The sequence below is a fragment of the Fundulus heteroclitus genome, chromosome 1, assembly GCF_011125445.2.
Source record: "Fundulus heteroclitus isolate FHET01 chromosome 1, MU-UCD_Fhet_4.1, whole genome shotgun sequence".
NCBI classification, from domain to species: domain Eukaryota; kingdom Metazoa; phylum Chordata; class Actinopteri; order Cyprinodontiformes; family Fundulidae; genus Fundulus; species Fundulus heteroclitus.
The window spans coordinates 9,870,415-9,888,318 of record NC_046361.1 but is presented as its reverse complement, the minus strand read 5'-3'; the positions used below and the strand labels follow the sequence as shown (position 1 = coordinate 9,888,318).

Below are 17,904 nucleotides of genomic sequence, written 5' to 3'. Positions count from 1 at the left end.
TAGTGCATATACCGAGTACTGACAAATCCCACACATGGGCTATAAGCATCTTACCTGAGCTAAGGAGGAAAATAACAGGCCTGTTGCACAATGGTCTAAAGTCCTCTTTTCATGCCAAAACAGGTCCAGTCAAGTATTTAGTGCATGAAAATTAGCATAATTTTCAGGACCCTAACAATTTAAAATATATTTTTTTCTATTCGTCTTATGCAAAAAAGTATTTTTCTGAGCCACTGAATTTGGGGTTTTCATTATCAGCACACCATAATCATGAAAATTACAATGATTTACAGCTTTTAAATATTTCATTTTATGTGTAACAAATCTGGTTCCCTCCAGGTACTCTGGCCTCCTCACACAATCCAAAACCTTGACTTTTAGGTTGATTTGTCTGTGTAAATTGGTCCGTATGTGTGAGGGCATGGTTGTTTGTCCTGCGTGCCTCTGTGTTGCCCTGTGACGGACTGACGACCTGTCCAGAATGTATCCTTCTTCTCGTCCAATGACTGCCACAGATGGGCACCAGCCCCCTAGTCGCTCTAATCAGATGCAACTTATAATCAGCTTTCAGAGCTGCATGCCAAACAGTATCTATAGCTGCAAATCACCCTGAACATACCATCCCCACAGTAAAACATAACAGTGGCAGCATCACGCTGTAGAAAGGTTTCTCTTCAGCAGGTACAGGGGACCTGGTCAGAGTAGATGGAAGATGAACGGATCTAAATAAAGTGCGATCCTGGATGAAAGTCTGATGAGGCAACAGAATACGACAGCCGGAAGCAGAGGTTCACCTTTCAGCAAGATTACAACCCTAAAGATGGTTTAGACGGGAGAACCAAATCAAAGCATATTCCTGTGTTAGACTGGCCCTGATAAGGCCTAGAACTAACTACAAATGTGAATCTGTGGCACCTTTTAAAGATTGCCGTTCACAAACACTCTCTCTTGAACCGGACTCAGCCGGAGCTAGTTTGCAAAGAAGAATGGGCAACACTGGTAGGGTTATACCCTGAAACACCTGCAGTTGTAGCTGCAGCAGAATGAGGTTCAACAAAGTATTGACTCAGAATAAAAATGCACTATAAGGTTTTCCACTTTTTGTCAAGAGGTCCTTCTAGGATTGCCTTCGACCCCGTGGTTGGGTACTACATCGTGTTGTTCTGTCACATAAAATCTCACAAAAATATATTAAATATCGCGGGGAGGCCATGACAAAATGTGTCAAGCCAGTCAAGGTTTATATTTATGATTGGATTAGATATCTGAGTGTTGCTGCAGCTGAACCCTTCAGCACCCTCAGAGATTTGGCTCTGGGTTGAAAAGCTGCTCGTGGTGAACTCTTCCGTGGCGCTTTCTGATGTTTCATCAACACGATCAAAGCAGTTGTTCTCAATTTGTTCTCAGACATTGACGGATGTGGCTGTCCTAAGGTGTGAAACACAGCAATGCCTGACAAAACCTCACATTTCAGAAAACAGAAATTACCTGCGTGGAAAAATTAGAGTTTTTGGGTTTTTTTGCCTAACAATAGAACTGGGAGATGTGTCTCACTTCAGAGAAAGATAAGAAAAAAATCCATTGGGCAGAAACACAATCCCACAGCTAAAACCTGATTCAGGACAGAGTTGACTGAATGTAGCGCTTGCAGATACATTCTGACCCACCAACACAAATCTGCAATGACAGTGAGTTCTGGGCAACTCACCAGCTCATATCATGTTTCCAAGGATGTTCAGTGACCGCCCTGTAGCCGTTCTCACTGACGGTTACAGTCTGCTTAAAGTCCCACATGCAAGAGAATCAAAGTTCACGCAGAAAACGAACAGCAAGAAAATGAACAAATCCAACGCAACATCTGATTTCCCACCACTCACTTTAGAGAACAATCAAACCCCATAAATCTACCTTAGAGCTACTCTACGCTCTCTTCCTCTTGTCATTGTTTCTTTTTTAGCAAAATAATAAATCATAAAGAGGAAAACCACTTTTTATTTTGTCAGACATGCAATTTCTCATTAATCAGCTATTTTAAACCGATCAATGTATCCTAGATGGGCTCTGATCACTGATTGGCAGGTCAAATAATGAAAGACTTAAAAAGTAAATGCACAGAAATCATCTTCAGATAAAGATCCAGCCAGCCTTTGAAAAACAGTTCCGTATTTATTGCAAAATATTTTTGTACAGAATTCAACAGAAAAAAAAAAAAACATCAACAGAGGAGGAATGGACAGTAAGGCCAACATCAGAACTTCGAGAGTTGAACTGTACAAACACCAACAGTAACATTTGCTGCTTTATTTGACAACTTTTATACAGAGACCGTTTAGCCGCGCTCACAGCAAAACTCCTTAAAGGAGGAAAAGAAAATTAAAACAATTTTACACGTTTTTCTTTAACATTATTGCCTCGCCTGTAAACCCTTCAACTAAGAACACCAAAAGGACAATCCTTAAATACTGAAACATCTGTAAGAAACATGTCCCATGGTTGATAATGTGTCACAAAATATAAATATATATATATATATATTATATATAAGTATATAGCTGTAAAAAGCTCTAAACAGATCATGTTTTGGGAATGAGAGTAGCATCACCTGTCATGGAGGTTCAGAGTGTGACCGCTGAAGCTAGAAGGCTAACACCACAAACTGCAGAGATAATACTACTGATCCAAAACTACGCTTTGTTTCACTTTAAATCACGCCGCGGGAATAATCAAGCTCTCCGAGGTGGGATGGGGGTGGGGGCAGAAGAGTGCGTCTGTGTAGTAACGGGCGTGCATGTTCATGCACATCCTCATGCGATTTGGCACTGATGTAAAAGTTCCCTCCTCATAGTAAACCACGAGGATATTCTAGCTCTTTTCTTTGTATGTTTTTTTTTTGTTGTTTTTTTTTCGCACATAAAAAGGCAGCGTGAGACAGGATACATTATCTCCCCTACTAACATTCAAATGTACATCTTTAACATTGGCTCTCCCGCAATCTGGGAGCTACTAAAGACATAAAAACCCTCCTGTCTCTGGAGGTTCCAGATCTGTTTTTTATTTTTATTTGTTTTTTTATTAAGATCAAATTAAGATTTGACTAGATTTATTTTTTATTTTTTTGTCATATATGCATAAGCCCTTCAAGAAAACACACCAACACACTAAACAGGACTAAGCTGATGTACAATCCAGAACTCCAGAGGAGAAAAAGGGACGGCTTGCTTCTGACATAGTTGACTGGTAAGACAAGCTATGGATCTTAGACAGAAACGTCACGGTTTTTGATTCAACATTGCACAATACACCCGATAAAAACTAAAAGATAAAGAAAGCATTGATTAGCCTGTTTTAAAGGGGGGATCCAGTGACAAACCCAAAGGAGCAGACCAGCGCAGCCAGAAATAAAGTTTAGGGGCCCTTCTTGGATTTATTAGCGATATTTCATTCTGTTAAACCAGTTCGCACCTGGCAATAACATCCGTCCTGAACAATCCCACCGCACCAGAACAACCCTAAATACAGGTGTGACGTGTTTTTAAAACGTTTTGAGGACAGATTTCCTCAGACCACCTCAGTAGGATTTAATTTATCTGCATTAGTCTTAATTCCCCCCTTCAGGTCTGATCGACCACAAAGCCCATGTGACTGAAATGCAATCATCTTTGCCGCTGGCTGTGTGCACCGCCAGGGACGCTGATAGCCCCAAGGAAAACAGTGCTTGCTCCTCTGTGAGGTCCAAGTGGCTCACATTCACAGGTGGAGAGAGGTATATCTAAGCATTTAGTTTAGCAGTCTGAACAAAATCCCTCCTGGGAGATTGAGAAGTCCCCCCCGCTGAGTTGACCCGATTCTGCTAGAAGAGCAGAGCTACATGGACTACTCCCCAATTAGAAAAAAACAAAACAAACCCTTCTATAAACAGTGATGCCATAATCAGCAATGTTTTCACCAAACATGATTAAATAGATGTCTAGACTCTATAGATAAGATTTTCTTGGTTAGATTTGAATAAACTCAATAAAAGATGCCCTCACATAAATCAGTGTATATCAGCTGGAGTTAGTGCTCCTGCACTATATAGTTTGCTTATTTTAACATCTTTTCTGTTGTTGGAGTTGACTAAATCCACTGGGGTCACCAGATTATAAAAGGACTCATAAAAATCACATATAACCTTTCTATATGTGTCACATTTACACAGCATAATGTGTGCACTGCAAAAACTGAACTAAAAATAAGTAAATTAGTGTATCTGTTCTTGATTTGAGCAGGTAAAAAAGATGATCTGTCAATAGAATAAGATTTTTGCACTTAAAATTGGAACGATTTATCTCCATCGCCTTATTTCAACTGCAGGATGTCTAATTATCCTAATTTAAGGGTCAAAATACTAATTCTATTGGCAGATGATATTATTTACCTGCTCAAATCAAGGATAAAAACACTATGTTTAAGAACATTTTGCTGATTTTAGATTTAGATTAGATTTTGCAGTGTGTAGGCTAATAAAGGTGTGTGGAGCAGATGCTGGCCGCCAGCAAGCCGCCAGCAAGCCGCCAGCAAGCCGCCAGCAAGCCGCCAGCAAGCCGCCAGCGCTGTGCACTTGGGTAAAATCTTTAGTGCCTGTGCGCTGGTGCTGAGTTTTCTTCATTATTTACTCTCCATCTCTCTATAATCATGTATGTTAAGATAAAAAAACGAAACTCATAACGAGTTTAGCAGAAATAAGAAAGATGTAATCAAAATGAATATTCACCTCGTTGACAACAACGTAGCTGTCTGTTGGTTGGTTTGATGACGGCCCAGCTCCGTCGCGTGTCGCATATAAACCGGGTGACTGGGATCTGATCACTCAGGACTGATTTTAATGAAAAGTCTGAATGGTCGTAATTAGCAAGGCCTACTTTTACCTGAATCAGCCAGGACGGGTATTAAATATGAGGCCAGAAAGTTCTGGATTAATTTGTTAAAAGGAAACATGAGATGCTTGGAATTGAAAAGATAATTAACGTTGATCCAGGCCATGATCCCATTATGTGAATTTTTCCAATGTGAGATCAATAAAGCCTATCTTATCTTATCTTATCTTATTCCTTCATTTGGAAAAGTTTGCAACTTCTCGCATCTTTGTCTAGAAAGTTTGGAAAGGAAATGGAATATGTTGCAGAAACTGCCCTGCAACTATCCACGTTACAACTGAGATTTACGTGTGTGTGTTTTGTGTGTATTTTAGTCATTAACAGCAAATCTAATACTTTGTTCTTGTTACTTTTCTTCCCCTCGGTGACCCACTATAACAATTGGACACAATGCGCTGTAATGGTGTTAGTGTGAGAGTCTGGGAAAGGCCTCTTTAAACATTTAGAGATATTCCGAGTGATTCCAAGATGCGATACCCTGAGTAGCGGACATAGGCTTGGGTTGAACCTCAGTAGAAATAAAACAAAAATCTTTTTTTGCTAAGCAAAAAAAAAAAAAAAAAAAACATAACATAACATCCCCTTTCACACATAAATAAAACTCTGTAGTCAATGGTATATTGACAGCCACAAACGTAACCCTAAAGTCAAGAAAACATTTTATGTGACCAAAAGTAATTTTTAGCTTTACAATATGCATAAAGTCATGCATATATAGTGTCTGCCCCCCACTGTAATACAGACAGAGGTGTTTGGGGTCTACGTAGAGAGCTTTCAGCTATACCTGCTCTCTGGAGAGCCTTGCGTTGATAATTAAGAGATAGTTGTAAATTAGAGCAATACACTTCACGGGCTGAGCAGAATGAGGACAACCACTCATCTCTGTGCAGACTTGTAAACAAAAGAGGCCAAAAAAAAAAAACACAGAGGATGATGGGTAACAGACATCCACTTAAAGCAGCAAAGATGGGACAAACTACAACAGTCGTGGGAGGGAACAAGAGACACAAGGAGGAACCGCTTTTTTTTTTTTTTTTCCTTTCCGCTGCTTCTTTACCAATCAGAGGATTCAAAGAGGAGGCGTCGCATCAACTCTGCCTCGCGTGATTCCTCGCGGGCTCAGCAAAGAGTCAGTCCTGCTGCAGGAGCTAAAATTAAAGCAATGTTCCTGCGCTGCTCGAGATGGAAACGAACCAACATGTAACAGTGGACTCTGAGCAATATTAAGCAGGGTCTTTTAGAAAAAAGTTGTGTGAATGTTTAATCAGAGGCGCGGGGAGGCTGCAGCGGCCAGAGAGGAGGGGGACGAGAGCGCTGCGCCTCTGCGGCCCTTCCTGCTCAGACAAACAGCTGGATGCGCTCCCGGATGGTCTGCCTGCAGATCGGGCAGGTCTTGAGCGCGGCGCTGCAGTCGATGCAGGAGGCGTGTCCGCACTGGAAGACCAGCTTGATGTGGTTGTCGATGCAGATGGGGCAGGTGATGCGCTCCTCCATCTGTCTGTAGCGGGACTGTAGCTGCTCCAGCAGGTTGTGCTGCTCAGAGTTCTCTGTGCCAGGGCTGCAGTCCACCTCCGTTTGGTCTGTGGAGAGAACCATCGGCAAGGGGTCCCTTTTTAGTCAAGTCAAGAGAAATGCATGCTGGCGGTGCATTATTGTGCAAGACGAGACGGGTCTGCTGCTCCTGTGAGCTACGGTCTGAAAGATGACGGGGTTTTAGGCTCCAGAAATGGCCAGTGGGACCCGGCTGCTTTTACAGCGTCTTTCATCCATACGACTAGAACTTTGTAAGATTTTCCATCATTAGAACCACAAACCTCAGCCTGTTTTAGTGGGAATTTACAGACACACAGAGTATTGAATGATTGTGCAGTGAAAGGAAAATTATGCATGGGTTTTCGATTCTTTTTTTTTCTTTTTTTACAAGATCTAAAATCTGTGGTGTGCATGCAGCCACTATTCTCTGAGGAATTACCTTTCACTGCAATTACAGCTGTGGTACATCTCTACAAGCTCTGCACATTTAGACCCATTTACTTCTGCCCCTTCGTCCTTGTAAAATAGCTCAAGCTCAGTCAAACTGGATTGAGCACAAGAATGTGGTTTGATCTACAGCATTCTACTTTAGCCCGAACTGTATTTTTAGGGTTTTCCTGCAGAAAGGTGAAACTCAGCACAAGTCTCAAGTCTCGTGGAAGGTTTCTTCTAGGGTTGCAATGTATTTAATTTTACTCATCAACGGCGACCAGCTTCCCTGTACCTGCTGAAGGAAACCACCCCTGCAGCATGATGCTGCCATCCATCGCCTTGTTTCTGCATGGGGGGCGGTGCATTCAGAGTGATAAGCAGGTAGTTTTTCCCCAACACGTTGCATTTTCTATTTTGACAGTTTTAGTTGACGAACCAGAACCTCTTCTTTCACTTATTTAAACGTAGCAATGCTACTCTTCCATAAAGGCCAGATCTGAGGGCACAAATAATAGTTGTCATATCATTCTTCCTCCTGAGCTGAAGCTCCTCCAGAGTCTGCATAGGCCTCTTGGCCTCTGTTAACAATGCTCTCCTTTCCTGGCCTGTCATTTGAGGCTAATCTAAGACGAGGATTGAAAAGTGCTGAAGGAGATGCTTGGGAACAACGTATATTATTTTATACCCTCAGTCTGCTTTAAACTTCACTGCCACTTTTCCCCTGACCTGTCCGCTGTGTTTCATCATCTTCAAGGTCCTTTTTGCTCATTAAAGCTCTCTAACAAAGCGCTGAAGTCTCCACAGAACAGCCGCATGTATTCTGAGATTAAATGACACACAGTAGGGGACTTTGTTCACTGATTAGGCGACTTCTGCTTACGCTGGCTTTTGTTTGGAGGCATCGGGAAAAGAGGGGCGAACACAAATGTACACCACACGTTTCAAAGTATGTCTGCAATAAATTTTGTCGATCGATCACATACAATTCTAATAAAATACAGAAATTTGTGGTTGCCACATGACTAAAAGTGAAACTCTTAAAGCAGTTCTTATACTTTTGCAGAGCACTGCATTTAAGAAGAAAAAGTTGAGTCTCACTGACGCTTTAAGATCGTCGCATAACAAATCCAGTCATGAAGGCAGACAACTGACAGTAGATTTATCTACTAATGACACAAAAATACTCAGACATGAACGGATGACTAGTGTCACGTCTGAAAACAATCATGTCCCTATCATGTTAGGAATTTAACCCATAACAAAAAGAAAATGCCTGTGATCTCCTCTCACCTTGTCGTATCTTCTTGGTTATCGTCACCTGGCATTTGATGCATTTCTTCATGCGATGAGCACATTCTGTTAAGACAAGGTGAGTGTAGCTGATTACATAGAAGACCAACACCCTCCCCAGCCCCACAGCAGCCTGCAGACTTACCTTCACAGGCCACGCTGTGCTGGCAGGGACAGAAGAGAACCAGCAGAGCGAGCTCAGAACAGATGAGGCATTCACTGGGACCAGGCGGCGTGGGAAAAACCAGGTTGGTCATGGTGTTGGGTGTTGTGTGGACCCGCCGCATGCTTGCGCTGCTCAAGCCCTGTCCACATGTGATGGCCTGCAGACGCTGCAACCTGAACGACAGCAAACAGCCGAGAGAGCACATCAACATAAAACATTATTATTGTGGTAAACCATGCCACAATAATGGATTTGTTTCTAGAAGAATTTATCTTTAGAACACACATTTAATCTCTTGCCTTTGCTTTGATTTAGATTTTTACAATAACGTATTAATTATTATTATTATTATTATTATTATTATTATTATTATTATTATTATTATTATTATTATTATTATTATTATCATTATCATTATCATCATTATTATTAATATTAATATTATTATTATTATTACTTACATCAATCAAACATGCCGTGCAGCAAAAAGTGTTATCCTCTTTATGAGTTTCTATTGTTTAACTTTTTTAAATGAAAATATTTTTAATATCAGTTGAAGTTAACTGAACACAGAATTCAATATTAAAAAAAATATATAGTTATTGAAGCAAAAAATGACTGGGCTAAGTTATGCATTGTGAATAATCAGATTTTTTTTTTTTTTTTTAAACACATTTATACAACATGAAATAGGTTAAAAAGATCCTAAGAAGCAAAACACAATGCCCCAACCAAAACAACAGTCACTATAATTTAGGGCTGGATGATATGGCCAAAACTGATATCAGGATATATTTCTTAATTTCTGTTGATACAATGTAATCATGATATCAATATCAACAAAATAAAAGCATCAGGAAGACTGCAAAGAATGCCCACAACAGATGCCTGAATAAATTTATGATAATTAATTTGCTGTGTTTCTAAAATAAGATTACATAAAACCCAGAACGTCAGTCAGTGACAGATGCTGTAAACATAGACGGTAATGTATATTGAATAGGGCTGGGCAAGTTAACGCGTTAATTTCGCGTTAATTCATTAGACTATTAACGGCGATATTTATTTTATCGCGCATTAACGCATGTTGCTCACATGCTTTCAGTCAGTGTCAGTCAGCAGCACTCTCCCGCTTCCCCTCCCCTCTCGTACATGGCTCAGCGGCGCCAGCCAATCAGCACGCAGGCTCAGCCTGGCCCGCGCACTCAGCTCTCACACAAACTTCAGCGCCATCTGACAAACTTAACAAACAAACAGCTGAGAGAGACCGCAGCAGCGAAAAAACATGAACAGAGGAAGTAGCACCGTTCGGCTTTATTTTAATACCGTAAATGAAATCAAGCTGTATGTTTTGTAAAAAGCCGGTTCATTTCAGTGGAAACACAACAAATTTATCTAAGCACGTGAAAAAACATGAAAACGTCGAGCCCCAGAAACGGAGAGAGGAGACGAAACTTCTCTCATTGCCCCGACAGACCCACAGACTGACGTCTCTGACTGAGGCGTTTCAGTCCTCCAGAGAACATCCAGGTAGATCAGTGGATGGATGGATGGATGGATGGATGGATGGATGTTACTGGAGCCCACACATAACATGTAATTAAGACCTTGAAAGAACCCAGTACATATATTAAAAAGTGTTATTTAAGATAAGATAACATTAGCTAATCCTTTTTTTATCCCACGACGGGGAAATTTATAGGATTAAAGCAACAGGCAGGTGCACACAACACAGACAAAATTACATAAGGATTGAAATATATAAGAGGTGGATTAGCGAAAAAACACTGAACATAAGATTATTATTATTATTATTATTATTTAATTGTAATAATAAAATAAAAACCACAAAACCCAAAAGGTCAACAGTTTCATGATACATCAAGCTTAGGGACTGGCTAATATACAGCAGGTCAAAAAAGGCCATATTTTGGCTGCAGTGCTTGCTGTTCTCTTATGAAGAAAAGATCAAGTAGTGCACTAAATTCAATAGATGGGTTGAAAATATCCAGTATAAAATAAGTGCTACAAATGTTACAACACTTTTGTTCATATGGCAGCAGAACATTAAAATAAAAGTGCTCTTTACACTACTTTTGAATTCATTCTTGGAGTTTGTAAATACAATGCGATTAATCGCGATTAATCGCGATTAATCAGGGCGATTAATCGCGATTAAATATTTTAATCGTTGCCCAGCCCTAATATTGAAATATTGAAAATGTCATATCACTTTTAATGAATAAAGTTATATATATTGATATTGAATAATTGTCCACCCCTGCTGTCAGCTTTTAGGGTTTTGGGACTCCAAAGAATGAATGTTAAGTATGTAACTAAACTACGAATCCCAGGTGACAGCCAGAGATCCAGGAGAGATCAGGAAGGGTGAACTAATATAATAATAATTAATTTAATTAATAATTAAAACTAGAACTATTATACACAAGTGGCAAAAAAATAAAACAGCGGTGAAAATTCCCACGACTTGCTGGCCAACCAAAAATTACGGCAAGAGTACTGCAGCTACTCACAAAAAAAACCAGGAGCGATACCTAAGAAAGTGAAGGCCTCACTTTTATGTAACCATATGATGCTTGATGTAACCATAAGTAATGGTCTCAACCTTAAGATCCTGAACTGAATATCCGTCCACAGGGACGGATAGAGTTAGCGTTTTAATCAAGATTGTTCACTTTCACGCTAGGTTTGTGAACATGTACCTGTGCTTCTCAGAGAAGTTCTTGATGAGCTGCAGCATGGTGCTGTCTGCCACCAGGTCCAGAGGACTTTTGCCTTTGTGGTTGGCGTAGCTGATATCAGCACCCTCCTGGGCCAGAAAACAGGCGATACCCATGCCGACGTTTAGCTCGGCGTTCCCCAGGAGACCCGAAGAGTTCAGCTGTGGACATAAAAGATGGAAGACGAGAGGATATGGAGAAGGAAGGGAGGAGCAAGGGGAGTGCAAACTAAAATCATTATGAGTCAGATTGGATTGTGTAGGGGAGAGAGAGTACTGTCAAAACAAAGTCAAGCATGAAGGAGAACTAAGCATTACAAAAGGTACAGGAAGTTAAATGAGAGTGATCCGGATTTAGACGGTACATAAACCCACATCTAATCAGCACAGAAGAACTTAACAATTAATCTGCTGACAGTGGCCAAAACAGCCCTGAGCACTTAAGTCTAGCCACCTTCATGGCTGCGAGTGACTGTGTTTTTTTGTGTGTGTTTTTTTGTGAGTGTGTTTTTGTGTGTGTGTGTGTGTCGACTCAGAGCCCGAGATGCTGAGGAGCTGCACTGGAAGCGGTCATCTGAAGCGATAACGATGTTTTTCAAATGGCGAAATCTTGATCCTAAGCATGTACACACCAGCATTAAATGGCAGATTTGTTTTAATGTATAAAATAAAAAAGTAGGGCTGCGTTAAAGGATGCTAACTTGACTATCATAATTCCTAAAGATTGATTTACATAACCAAAGATCGAGTTGGAGAAAAAAAGGTATTATTCACTGTCCTTACAGCCACCATTAACTCCTATTACTTTATTAATTTGCTGTTTAATGTTAATTTATTACTAGTATCAATATGTTGCATAACTACACAGTCCTGTAATTCAGGTAAGAGCTAAAATAATGCTTTTAACGCCAGCAATTCTAATTGAGATTGGAAAGATTTGAATTCTAAATCTTTGGAATCAGGATCAAATCAATTCTTGAAATATGATTCGATACCCAGACCTAAAAAAATAAAATCAATTTAAAAAGACTACCATTTCCACCTTAATGTGACCAAAGATGTCTTATTCTGTAGAGTTCAATCAAACAACAAACAAATCTATTCAGAATCTATTTTAGACAAAGATGCACAGAGAAATCGGCTAATGACCGGAAATAGATGATTTGATCAAAACTAACCAGGATAGTTGCAAACCAAAACCAATTTTTTTGTTCTGATTGGTGAATGCACCATTCCTATGACACCCTGGGTCGTAGTAACACTACATGAAGAAGAAGCTTCAAAGTCAGTGGATTTTATAATTACACTGGTCTTTTAGTACTGTTAGCCATGCTTACTAAGCTAATGGCTAACATGCTTGAGAAAATTATAAACGCATTTCTAGTTTTACGATGATGGAATCGGTTCATTAAGTTCATAAAAACATTTTCTGATCTGTGTAATATCTCTGGGATGAGTGGCTCTTGTGTCCAAGTCTCTTACATCATGATTAAGACTTAATTTGGGGTAAAAATGTTTTGTTTACAATGCTCCCCCCCCTCAAAGAAATAATTCTATATCAGAAATGTTAACTAAAGCACCATCGTGGCTTAATTTGATATTACTGGACTAAGTGGGTCGTCTTCTCCTCTGAACCCTTCAGCACTTCCTTCTGATTTTATTCCTAACATCACTGTGGCTCTCTTAAAAATATTACCTTTGAGAGAAAGAGCAATGTGTGAGACAACCTTTACTTAAAGAAAGTAAATCTTTTATGCTCAAACAAAGTACAAAATCACGTAGAAGTTTAATTGTACCCATATTTTTACGCCAACACTCCAACCTTACGTGAATCTGGGTCCTTGTTACCTGCTTACACAATGAACTGAGGTCCTTGTGCTCAGATAACCCTGTTGAAAGCTGAGCGACCTAAATAGCCCCGTTTGCCTCCTTTCACCTTTCATCCCGCTGTTTACCTGGAAGCCAATTAACAGCTTCATCCTAAACATATCCCAGACGACTAAACATACACTACAACGTTCATTACAGCGGGATTTGGTTGAGGTTTCTACTGCGTTTCCTACTATGTGCTTCGCAGAGTGTGTTTTTATCCCACTGAGAGACTATATTTGTCTCTTTAAGGCTGCAAGAAACAGACGTCTCTATTTCTGAGTAAATCGGCAACGTCTGGTTACGTCTTTACAACCTCATTTAGCCCATGATCGCCTCTCGAAGTGTTATTATTGTTTCTCTTTGTGCTGTAACTGTCACTTCAAGCTCTTAACTACAGTCTTGTTAACTTGGTTTATTTGGACCAGGTTCAGATATTAGGACTTCAGCAGACCTTAGTCAAGAAAGGGCATATTTGCTTGAAATGAAGAAGTAAAAGCCTGTCAGACAACAAGCTCAAAGCTGGAATAAATATCCAGATTTTTTTTATTTTTTTATTTTTACCTTCAGCATTAATTCCAGGTATCAATAGCTTCCATCTAATAGAGTTTTGTGCATTTTTGGGACACTTGCTAAAGGTTTCGATGTAGTTACGGGATTTAGAAATCTCTCACTACATCCGCGCGTTATGAATGTGTTTTTGTTCAACAATGCCTCTGAAGCACTAAGCAGAAAAACCTTAATCTACCATTTAATGAAAAGTAATTTCCGTTTCCCATCAGCCCTCACCCTGCAGTAGAGCGACGTGGACGAGCAGCCCTCGGTGCCCTCCTCCGTGCTGCTGCTCCCTGCTGACGGGGTGAGCATGACGTTGGCCAGCTGCGGGCGAAGGAGGGCCACGTGCATGGCCGTGTCACCGTCCTCGTCCTCCATGTTGACGTCGGCGCCCTCGTCCACCAGCAGCTGCACCAGTTCCGTGTGGCCCTGTGTGACGGCCAGCTGCAGGGGCGTCTGGTTACGGTTGTTACGGATGTTGACGTCACAGCGCCCCTGGGAAAGAGAGGTTTGGCGAGGTGTAATCTCGTTTATCAAATTTGGATTGAATAAAAAAAAAAATGCACGCCAAGAGGCAAGAGGGAAGCCAATAGCACGCGTCTTGTTTGCCCTCATTTGCAGCTCACCTCCTTGATGAGGACCTCGGTGACGTCTCTGTGGTTGTTGAGAGCGGCCAGATGCAGGGCAGAGAAGCCGTCTTCCTTTTTGACGTCCACTAGCTGCCGAGCTCGAGCCAGGATCTTTTCTGTGGCCCTGAAGGCGGGAAAAACAGAAGAGCAGGAGACCCTTGAGCTCAGATTACACCATGGAAGACTCCAGTGTTGTACATTTTTTGGCAACTATGCCCACTGGTACCTATAATGAAAGGATATATAGAATGACCCAGTCAATGTTTAGACTTTCCGACCTAAAATCTGTGGCGAGTCGTTAAAACTAGAATTGCACCGATACCGATACCAGTATCGGCCGGGGTGCCGATACCACGCTAAAATGGTGGTATTGGTATCGGCGAGTACCAACAAATAGGGCACCGATACCATTTTGATGTTTCTATGTCACTTGAATGCAGCCTTCTCTCTCCCGACACTCACTAGTTCTACTGGATTCACTTTGTATTAGTCTTTTTTCCTGCTTTAATAAGGTAGCAGCTTGACAAAGCCATGGAAGCAATTATTTTACATCCAAGTAGTATGCAGTTCTTCATATATACACACACACATACATTTCAAAGTAATGATATCGGTATGGTATCGGCCGGTACTGCACAGCCAGGTATCGGGGCCAAAAAATAGCATCGGCGCAACACTAGTTAAAACCAATGTTAATTGGCGGCAACACAACTTTTTAGGGGCTCGTGGCAAAGGGGTGGATACATAAACACGTCAGTTTCAGTTTTTTATGGTTTTTATCTTTGTTTTATATCTATATTTCTCATTTCCTTTCACCAACTTAGACTATTTTGTGCACATCCATCACATAAAATAAAAAAAAGTTTTAAATTACTGCTTGGAATGTAACAAAATGGTTGAAAAGCCAAGGGGGTGCGTGAATACTTTTACAAGGGTTTGTACTTTTCATAACAGACGGCCTTATCATTATGTGTCTCAGTTCCTGACATCTGAACAGAGGTGAAGCTGTTTTAGAAGCGGTTAACAAGGCCCTCTGTGCAGAAAACATGCTCTTTACCATGACGGGCGATAACGTCCCAACATGTTAACCTTCCTTGTTTGGCCTCCATCAGGATTGGTCAGGCTGCGGTGCATTGTGCTGAGTGTCAGTCTGTATTTCATTGCGGAGCATTATGAGGTCTCAGTCAGTAAAGTGAGACCATCACAACTTTGTTTGCGTTTAATGCAGTGCAGGTCTGGGCTGCGCCGTTGAATACGCTCTCCTCTTTGGCTGAGTGGGCTTTATGAAATGTGAAATTGAAGCCGACAGCCTCAGCGAGCGCCCGGGAAGCTGGCAAATCACCACGGCGGCATTAGTGTGACATGAACCAAAACTTCTGGAGGAGGCTGGGTTAATTTACTGCTGCCTCTGCAGGATTTTACAGTGTGGAAACACTGGTGGCGCACACGCTGCCCATTATTTTAAAAAGCAGAATAACAAGAAAAAGGGTGGAAAGCTTTTGTTGTAGTTCACCGACGACGTGCAAAGATTTCTGCAGGTTTTACTAATATGATGAATCTATTCTAAAATGAACTGAGTCGTTATTTGCTTATTGCTGGCACATTCAGAGGCGTGGGCTGAACACGTTTTTTTTTTTTGTAACATGATCAGCCAGATGCGACATAGACTGCCTGGGTGATTTAAAGGCATCTAAAGAAGACGTTGCCAGAGGTCATAGCTACCTGCATTGCAGATCTGTAAGCTTGTGGTCCAAGCATTTATGGAGGCTGCTATACAGCAGCGCCAAATTTCAAGACCACATTCAAAAGCTTAAACTGCTCAGTTTATTATGTGAAGTAGCCTAATCTTATCTGTACCAACTCGTCCTGCTTTCCGCTTTATTCATAGAACTGATACTGATTGTCAGACCTAGCTGACGTTTTAAGGGCCGTTTCGCTCCAACCTGCCGTCACCAAACAGCCAAAGGGCATCAGCAATGACTGTCCTGGAGACTGAAGCCATCATTTTATTTTTAGCTGTTTGGATCATCCCTGTTTAAGCTTATTGCGTGATCAAAGCTGAACGAAAGCAGGATGTATAATGCAGATGTAATAGGTCGGACTCCTATTAAAAGCAGGCTTGTTTTTGTTGGGTTTTTTTTTTGCTTTTCATAGATTTCCTTTTATGAACATTATCAATGTGACTAAGCATGCTGTGAAATCTGACGGGGACACTGCTATAAAAAGATGCAGCAGTAAATGGGGAAGAAGAATAAAAGTGAAGCTATAAAGAGGAGAAATGGCAGAATTCAGGAGGCATTAAAAGCCGAGCAGCATCTCTTTTCCAGTGAAAACAGTTAACACGTTATTCATCCCGTACATCCATTTGCCTCCTAAGAAGACATCTGGCATCGTGCCGTGCTCCTTCACTTTCCCAGGCCTCTCTGTGAACTTGGCACATAGCTGCCTTTTTCCATTTCCTCACACAAAATAAATAGGCTGATAAACAAACCCTTTTTGTCTGTCTGTCACAAAAAAAAAAAAAAAAAACTAACAGATGTGCACAGCTGCTCTGGGGATGTCTTTCTGGAAGGTCTTTAGTTCAGAAACTGGAAAGCAGCCCTCCACTTATCTATACAAGACAAAACATCAACAGATTTACAGATTGTTTTAGTTTGGGATAGTTGTAAATAGAGCGCTGGGTTAACTGTGAATCCTCAGCAGAGATCATAACAAGAATCAGAGCTAACACATTTTCCATGTCCTTTTAGGTCCATATTAAAGTGTGATTACAAAAGTTCACGGTAAAAACGATAGCAGATATTGCTACTTAGGTAGAAATATGGATGGATGGATGGATGGATGGAATAATATGAATAAACAAATGAACACCAGGGAAAAATAAACGTACAGTTAGCAAACCTAAAGAAGACAAATCTTTTGAACATGATTTGAATGTAACTTATACACACACACACACACACACACACACAAACCTGTGCCGTGTCTCAGTGCAGATAGAAGCAGCTAATGCTACATAAACGAAATGGTGAAGCGAGTCTTTGGACAACCCTGTAACTCATGTCTCTTTTCATTGGCTGCAGCAGCTGGTGTCAGGCTGAATGAATGCTGAAGACTGCAGCCCGTACTCACAGACCTGCGCATATGACTGGTGTCAGAGCAGATTGAACATTAATTAAATGACTGCCTGCTCTGGTTCCAATTCTCCTACACTGTTCTTGCTCACCTGCAGCAGTTTATCATCTATTCTGTGCACATATAACACTCCTACGCAATGCTGAACAGAGATTTTATTTTTTAAAGCATTCAGGAGGGTCCTTATTATTTCAACACGGTCAGACTTCACTGAGCAGTAAGTAGAGTATGAACGGTATAAAGAGAGCGCCAATAGATAAAATAAAAAAAATTAAAAAACAAGAAAAAAAAAGAAAAGTAAAGGACAGATAAGGAAAGAAATTGTCTGGAGTGGAATCAGCCAATTTTCAATTTGGAAAGTCAACAACCCCATCTTTTTCTGATCAGTGAACGCAACACGGTATTCATTAACAACACTGAGACCAGTGTCCCGCATCCCTCGGTGTGGATGCAGCTCCTGAGTGAAGAAGACTCGAAGTTCAGCATCAGCGAAGAGTAAGAATATAAAGTTAGAGGAAACATTAAAGCTTTAAGAAGCTATTTAAAATTAAATTGTTTTCTACTGGATCAAGGTTATTCGTGCAGCTACAACAGCGCTTCAGAATCTGCGGGTCAATCTGCTCCCTCAACAATTCATAC

General features: G+C 40.8%; 1 protein-coding gene across 1 annotated transcript in view; it reads right to left on the bottom strand.

The window, feature by feature from the left end:
• Positions 1 to 2,145: 2,145 nt before the first annotated feature.
• LOC118560193 (E3 ubiquitin-protein ligase MIB2-like) overlaps positions 2,146 to 17,904 on the bottom strand; it is a gene marked incomplete at its 5' end in the record, with an annotated part of 32,207 nt that continues 16,448 nt past the window's right edge. Inside the window, 6 exon segments of the mRNA XM_036131041.1 lie at positions 2,146 to 6,496; positions 8,172 to 8,237; positions 8,317 to 8,510; positions 11,061 to 11,239; positions 13,736 to 13,996; positions 14,128 to 14,254. Of these exon segments, the coding sequence (XP_035986934.1) occupies positions 6,255 to 6,496; positions 8,172 to 8,237; positions 8,317 to 8,510; positions 11,061 to 11,239; positions 13,736 to 13,996; positions 14,128 to 14,254 (1,069 nt within the window).